Source organism: Phyllobates terribilis, unplaced genomic scaffold (assembly GCF_046119375.1).
Source record: "Phyllobates terribilis strain yellow unplaced genomic scaffold, ASM4611937v1 Scaffold_27__1_contigs__length_16484149, whole genome shotgun sequence".
Lineage (NCBI taxonomy): Eukaryota > Metazoa > Chordata > Amphibia > Anura > Dendrobatidae > Phyllobates > Phyllobates terribilis.
The window spans coordinates 627,985-636,207 of NW_027362787.1; the positions used below are offsets into that span (position 1 = coordinate 627,985).

At 44.9% G+C, this 8,223-nt stretch overlaps 1 protein-coding gene across 2 annotated transcripts in view; it reads left to right on the top strand.

Moving 5' to 3' along the window:
* The window catches only part of LOC141176484 (uncharacterized), a 50,240-nt gene extending 42,662 nt beyond the window's left edge, over window positions 1–7,578 (top strand). The window contains exons 3-5 of one of the 2 annotated variants that reach the window (XM_073660431.1): window positions 2,362–2,769; window positions 5,892–6,023; window positions 6,882–7,578. In XM_073660431.1, coding sequence (XP_073516532.1) covers window positions 2,562–2,769; window positions 5,892–6,023; window positions 6,882–7,477 — 936 coding nt within the window. In that variant the 5' untranslated portion in view covers window positions 2,362–2,561 and the 3' untranslated portion in view covers window positions 7,478–7,578. The remainder of the gene's footprint in view (window positions 1–2,361; window positions 2,770–5,891; window positions 6,024–6,881) is intronic. The other variant, XR_012253167.1, reaches the window with a different exon arrangement.
* The last annotated feature ends 645 nt before the right edge of the window (window positions 7,579–8,223 follow it).

Consider the following 8,223-nt stretch of genomic DNA (forward strand, 5'->3'; position numbering starts at 1 on the left):
CTATGCAGACGCGTACGCGATGATGTCATTGCGTACGCACCTTCACCAGCACGTCCCATAAGAGGCGGAGGGACTGCACGGCCGTTCAGGTTTTATGGCGGTGAGAGCTCCAAGGGTCCCGGCACACGATACCCCAGTGTCGGCATATAAGTAAGCAAAAAAGATGGTAGCACTTAATAGAAAATTACATAAAAAATGGTGTATTTATTGGCCCGTGTGAACAGGTGCCAATGTTTCGGCTCAAAAGCAAGTGGATTTTTAATGCAACCAAACAAGCCTCATCAGGTCTAAGAAATGTATTTATTTTAATAAAATAAACAGTTTGTATTGTGGAGTCTGCTCCACTTCAGAATTATTACATATATTGGGAATAACTCTTTAACCCCTTCCCACTTAAGGTACTTTTTACTTTCCTGACCAAGCCAAATTTTTTAAACTAATATGTGCCATTTTATGTGGTAATAATTTTTTTCTTGACACATTGTAGTTTACGTTCGTGGTAAATTTAGGTCAATATGATAGACATTTATATAAAAAATATCGGAAATTTGATAAATATTTAGAAAAAGTCTCATTTTTGTACTTTGAATTTTGTATGCCAATGAAATGTCCCATCCCTCAGTTTTTCAGGACCATCTACACATTTGAAAAGATTTTGAGGGATCTATATGTCATGTATACACCTCAAAATATTCAAAACCGTATTCAGAAATTTTGTATAACCCACAGGGCTTCATGCAAAGTTAAATGAAAAATTACTTTTTATTATTATTATTAGCATGTGAAGGTATTTGCAAAGGGGGGTAGCAGAGGAATAGTGAGGCGAGAGATGAACCAGTCGAGCAGCAGAGTTGGGGATGGACTGGAGGGGTGCGAGAGTGTTAGCAGGTAGGCCACAGAGGAGGGTGTTGCAGTAGTCGAGGCGGGAGATGATGAGGGCATGAACAAGCAGTTTAATAGATTGAGGGTTGAGGAAAGGATGGATTCTGGGAATACTTTTGAGCTGGAGGCCACAGGAGGTGGCAAGAGCTTGGATGTGGGGTTTGAAGGACAGGGCAGAGTCAGGGGTTACTCCGGGGACCGGGGAAAGTGTGATGTCATTTATTGTGATAGAAAGATCAGGTGGGGAAGATATGCGAGATGAAGGAAACATGATGAGTTCAGTGTGCGGAAACAGTTGGCTTATACTCGAGTATATACGGTATATACTTTAAACTGTAAAGTGTTAGTAACAAGGCAAATCAACAGTAGAACTAATAACAGTAAGCTTGGGATAGCAGAGAAAGTCTTTCACTATTTAACGTTAATGTTCTCTTCACAAAGGTGGTGTGCCCAGTCGTGTGAGTTTCCATGTAAGTTCTCTATGAAGCTCTGGCCCTAGCGGGGATCACTGGGTTTTCCGGCTAGGCCGCAAGTCTCTCTCTGATGTTCACTACTAGGACCAACCCTTCTCAATCAATATGTTTCCACAAAGTAAAATAATAGGAGCTATACTCACCTCTGGTGCTGGCACCATTCCAGCTGGATCACTGAGGGGCTCCTGCAGGAACTGAGCAGTCAATGTCTGTGATCCTAGCTGTTATCTTTAATTAACGCCTTTGATGCCGCAACCTATAGTATCAGTGGCATCTAGGTTGTCAAATAAAGGTAGGGGGCTCTTTTAGTCAACCAACTCACACAATGGCCCCCACAGCTGTAATTGTAAATCATGCCTCGCAGCATCGTGCAATAAAGCTCAACCAGGTTCACGTTCTGTAAAGGGACTAAAGTAAAAAAAGTAAAAAACAAAACGGTTTATAGAAAAAAATAACAAATCCCAGGTCCCGTTCTTTGATGTGGACTTGGGAACTGAGCCGACAAATGATGGCTGCATTATTCAGCCATCATCTGCCTCTAACAGATGCGAGTGGAGGGAAGCGACCGTTAACCTGTTATATGCCGCTAACTATCTGTGATGGCAGAATTTACAGCGACTGGTCCAGGTGGGGCACACTGTTCTAACTGTCCCTGCATCATGATTGTGGGGTGCCAAAGGGTTGTCATGACAGCTTGAGGTTTTCTGAACACCCCAGTGCTTGTCATGACAATACTCTGTAGTATCGGTGTCTCTGCGCCTTGACAGGCAGAGACGCCGTCCCTCTTACCGCCGCGCTCCCCTCCCGGCGTCCTCCGGCGCTCCTGCTTCTGCCGGCGCGCAGCTTCCCGGGCATTGTGCTTAGGGCGCCCTCTTAAAGGGGCCGCGCACGCCGTCCTAAGGAGTCCCCGGCCAATGACCGGAGGACCTCTCATATAAAAGGCACCTCCTCCAAGATGGAGGTGCCCATGCAAGGTTGTAGCTTTGTGTGTTAAACTCTGCTTCAGCCCTCAGGTCCTGCTGCCAGCCTGACTACCAGTCCAGCCCGCCAGCTTGACTACAAGTCCAGCCCGCCAGCCTGACTACAAGTCCAGCCCGCCAACCTGACTACAAGTCCAGCCCGCCAGCCTGACTACTAGTCCAGTCCGCCAGCTTGTCTACTCTCCAGCCCGACAGTCTGTCTACAGTCAAGTCCGCCAGTCTGTCTATGGGCCTTGCCCGCCTGCTTACCTGGAAGCACCTGCCTGTTACCTACCGTGCCTACCAGTCAGCTTATCTGGAGGCTCCTGCTTGTTATCTGCCGTGTCTGCCAGTCTGCCTACCCGGATCACCCGTCAGCCTGCCTGCCGTGCTCATCTGCTGTACCGGTCAGTTCCTGCCTTCTGACCCGTGGGAGTCACCTGCTCTCATACAAGGTTGGTCCCAGAGTAGCACCTGGTCTCTCTGCTCGGTCTTCCCTGGTCACGGAGTCGATTGAGCCGCCGTATGACCTTGGTCAGTCCGAGTTGACAGCTACTTACGCCCCTCTGGTCCCTCCTTGCACCGCAGCACAGAGGTTCCACCACCCGGATCCGTAACATACTCCTTTGAACACATGCCTGTGGAGAGTAGGAGACTGTGATTTTTGCTACATACTGAAGCAGGGCTGCCACCAGGAATTTCAGCACCCCATACTGGCAACATTTCCGGGCACCCTTGAGACTCCACACCAGCCCCGCCTCCACCCCTCAAACTTTCCACCGTCCCACCTCCCACTCTTGGAAAAACTCTGCTTCTGCACCTCGGTTTCACCAATCACACATAAACAGTTCCCATCGAACACCATATCACATACACAGCCATCAGCTTTTGTTTTGGCCAAAAGATTTTTTAAGCCTGCCACCACGACAAGGTAGACTCTTTTGGCAGGGCCCTACTCTACTCTAACCTATTAAACATTTCTTAAACTATCCAATATTCTTTTTAGGTATATTTTGCTTATTTTTCTTTAAGGGAATGAGTGACGTACATTTTTTAAACTAATTGAAACCAGATTGTGATAATTTTTTTATAATCTGTATTTCTGACTTCAGATTATTGTATCCTGTTTTCTGTACATTTATGGAAATCTGCTGTCTTGCCTGTTTGGAGATATGAACAATAGACATATGGATGTATATATATCACAAGACAAAATATGGGAGTCTAATTCCTAGGGAGAGTTTTCTATACATGTTCTCATGTTTAGTGACATGCAGATGTCATTGTGCAGGAAAGGGGAAGAGGTGAGCTGTGACACGACCTAATGTGAATGGTGGATTCTGTTATCTCTCATTGTAATCCTGCTGGCTATGATAATGAGGTGACTGCTGAAAAGGAATCTCTTCTGGACGTGTTATTCTATTAGAAAAGCAATTTCTGTTTATTTATTATTTATGATATAAGGGGTGACAAACTTTAAAGTAAATTCTTCCAAAAAGTTAAACTATGATTAAAAGGATTGGCAATTTTCTGGTTATTCTTTACCAATGTGTTTGAGATGATGATAAGGCACTTAGTATTATGGTCTTTCTTGAACTTCGGCACTAAATACGAAATATGGGAAATAGACTATATTTCTATGTTGAATTTCTGCATTAAGGGCCTTTTAATCATCTCACACACACATTGGTTAAGAATAACCAGAGCATGGTCAATGCCCTTAACATAAAAGTTTTGTAAAACATTCCCACTAAACATTTCGCTAATTAAATCTATTTTTCATAAGAGTCATTTAGTTAAATCCTTTGGTCAATTATGTAAAGTGCAAAATTATAATGTAACAAAACAAAGACAAAACGTATAACCAATTAATACAATGAAAATAAGGTCATTTTGTGAGGTCAGAAAACATATTAAAACAACGATCTAAGGAATGAACCATAATAATAAAGACGTATTTCCATAAATTCAAGAACAACAAACAATAGTGCGCTCTATCCTAAAAACTGAGCCCTAATATTAAATGGGTATTCCCATCTGGGGTACGGATAGTGCATCGCAGGGTCAGTCAGGTGCAGGTCTCAGAACTGAAACATTACTAACTGATCTGTTACATCTGTCTAATACTAGGACTTTGGGTCAGTAATCCCGCAGTCAGGCTAGGACACTCATCCATAATACAGGGGAACATACATGGCAATAACACACTAATGTAAAACTGGCTACATGTAGAAGATGTGAAGATGCAAATTTACATGTATGGAACAGGCAGTCGTTTTACCTGCTGGTTAGAAAAATCCTTAATCAGGTCTTTAATATTCAGGTGTCTGGCGAGCTCATGTTCAATTGACAGAAGGGCTCGGCTGTTTAACCGTTGTTCCGTCATTGTAGAATGCAGATAGTTCTTGAGAGTTTGCTAATGCTATCTCTCCTTCTGCTACTCAAAGTGGTTGGGTGATAAAAATTCTTGCAATACACACCTCTCCAAATCTTGAAGCTCGAATTTGTAGATGGCGTTTAGTAAAGCCAGTGGACCAATGTTTTCTGTAAATGTAGCTTCATAAACTTTCCGAAGACGTTGCTACTCAGAAAGTAACGGTGATGTGAGATCTACCTGCCTTCCCATGGGTTGTTCCATCTCTTGCTATTATTTTGAATTATTTGGTTCTTTCCTAGAATGGGTGGTTAAGTATGAAACAGGTTCCTCCGCTATAATCCATTATCTTGACGATTTTCTTTTTGTGGGACCACCAGATTCCAGGTCCTGTCAATTTTTGCTGGACAATTTTATTTTTTTCGCGTCGTATTTTGGCGTTCCCTTATCCAGTGGAAAAACTTTTGCTACTACTTCGCTATCCTTTTTAGGAATTGAGATTGATTCCGTTGCCATGGTTTTTCGCCTTCCCTCAGAAAAAAATTCAAAATTGCTGTCCCAGATTGAAGGATTTTGTTCTGTCCTCAAAGTAACACTATGTCAAATGCAGTCCATGCTAGGCCTCCTTAACTTTGCTTGCACAGTAATGCCTATGGGGAGAATTTTTCCAGACGTTTATCCCTCTCGACCAAAAGCATCAAGCTTCCCCATCATAGAATTCGGATAAAACCTCCTTTGAAAGCAGACTTGCTGGTTGGGAAGGAGTTCCTCTTGTCCTATAATGGATATACATTCTTTTAGTCATCGGAATTGACTAATGAGGATCTCTCCCTTTTTTCCGATGCCGCTGGATCTACTGGTTTCAGTGTCATTTTTGGAGACCAATGGTGTGCCGAACCTTGGCCGGAATCTTGGCGCACTGAGGGCTGGGTTAAAAACCTTACTTGGTTAGAGTTATTTCCTATCATCACAGCCATTTCTTTATGGGGCCCATCCCTCAGGGATAAACGGATCTGTTATTGGACTGACAATATGAGTATTGTACACGCCATAAATCACTTGTCATCCTCATCTCCCCTGGTTATCAAATTACTCAGATTCCTGGTATTAAAATGCTTACGTTTAAACATCTGGTTTTAAGCCCGCCATGTTCCGGGTACAAATAATGTCATTGCTGATTCTCTTTCTCGTTTCGATTGGCAGAAATTCCGGGAATGTTTCCCCGCAGCCAAACCAGAGGGGCATCCATGCCCATCCCTCATGTGGGAGGTGGTAGAGAAAGATTGATGGAGTTGGTGAGATCTTCAGTGGCCTCATCTACATGGCGTTCTTACGGTAAGGCATGGAATGAGTGGCATAACCTATTTGGGGATAGATCAGCAGCAGCATCCGACGCTGCCCGTCTGGAGGTCACAATCGAATATTTACTTTACTTGCGTAGCATGGGTGTTTCAGGAGCCGTTGCACAGAACCGCCTATCTGATCTCGGTGTTTATTTTCGCCTCTTAGGTTGGAACGATGTTACTAAGGTTTTCATCATTCGGCAGGCTATTATGGATTGGAGGAGGGAGCACACTCGTCAGGAGAACAGACGGCCCATTTCTTTCAGTTTACTTACCCGCCTAATCAACCCACTCCCGCTGTCCGCTCTTCTCCTTTCAAGTCTGCTCTACTCTCTGCCGCTTTTTGACTCGCGTTTTTTGGTTTGGTGCTTTGCGCATTAGTGAATTGGTGTCCCCATCCAAGCGCACTTCAGGAGGACTCCAGTATGATGGTATCACTCCCTGTGACCGAGGTCTCCGTATCCACTTTCGGAAATCGAAAATTGACCCGTCCGGTATTTGTTCATGGGTTCCCCTTCTTACCATCCCCGGTCCTATTTGTCCTTTAACCCTTGTTAATAATTACTTATCATTCTGGCGATCTGGTGACTCCTTTTTCTCACATGAGGATGGTTCTCCTCTTACGGTTTTTCAATTTCAATCTAGTTTTTTTGGAAATGTTTAGCTTTCGTAGGCCTTCCTCTCAAGGTATTTGGTACGTACTCCTTTAGGATAGCAGCTGCTACCGAAGCAGCCCGTGCTGGTTTGCCTAACTCCGAGATCCAGCACATTGGTAGATGGCGTTCCTCCTGTTTTGCAAGATACATCAGACCGAATTTATTGCTTCACTAACTTTATTATCTCTTCATAGATGGTGTAAAACACACAGTGAGGATACTGGGCCACTCTTACATCTTCTGGGCATCCCAAAGAGCAGAACGTCGACCAGGTGGCAGAGGTCTTGGGTTCCACGGCATCAACGTTTTTTTGAGAGGAATAAGAGGCTTGACCTGGCCTCAGGTTCTTCCCGAGGTGGTGCGGATAGCTCAGACTGCTTCCTCTCCCTTAATTCTAGTCCTGCATGCGGGCGGGAATGATCTCTGCTCCTTTCACCTAGCGGAACTCCTCACAATCATGCGCTCCGACGTGGATAAATTCCACAGACTTTTTCCAGAGCTTACTCTGATTTGGTCAGAGGTCATGTCACGTGTTGCATGGCAGGGCGCGAGAGATGTGGCGGCAGTTGAACGTTCTTTGCGCACGCTTAATGCCCGCTTGTCCCGCTTTATCCGTTTTAAGGCCGGAGTGGTCATGAGGCATCACCAACTTGAGGGAGACAATTCCAGTCTTATGCTACCCGATGGAGTCCATCTGACGGAAATAGGGCTGGATATTTTTCTCTCCGGTCTCCAGGATAGCATAGAACAAGCTTTTTACCAAATGGGTGGGGGGCGGAGCGCAGTATAAATACTCCGCTCCTCCTTAGCGGTCATTTTCTCCATCTTGATGTTTTTTTCCGGGACGAAGTCTGACTTGCGCTGGGAGTCCAGCTGTGGCATATGGATTTGCACCCGTTTCAGCTGGTCAATAGTGCCTTAACCGAGTTTTATACCGGTTAAATACTGAGCATGTCCTTTTTGGCTGTGACCGACTTCTACCCATTAAAAGGAGTTTTGGTTAAGATCTGTGTGTTGTCGTTATTCCATGGGACTTTTTGAGGAAATATTGTTGTTGGGTCTCAGCAGTCTGCAGGGCACGTCAATCTTTAATTGAATGCCCCTTGACTGCTGTGCCCTGCTGAAGGGGTTAAATTGTGTGTCCCATGTTCTTTTTCTCCTCTCCTCCTGGCTTTCACCCAATAATCCTCTTCTTCCTCCCTCTTCCCCTCTTTATAAGTCCAGACCCTGTGTGAAGCCCAGCTGTGCTTGGTATCACAGATCCTAGAAGGGTGTATTGACGGATTCCTCCACAAGAGGCCCCCATAACCATTCACACATCTCCACCTTCCACCTCAGACCACCAGAGGGAGCTGTTAGGGATATATAAAGAAGGGAAGGTGGAGCCAGGCAGTCAGTTCCTGCAGAGTGAGACACAGAAACAGGGCAGTCTGCAGTGGAGCTCAGTGACTCCGCAATTCCTCTGGAGAGTTCAGTTAGTGCAAGCCTGAATACAGAGTTGAGCCCGGTTGAGTCGTAGCTCAGAATAGTGAGCTT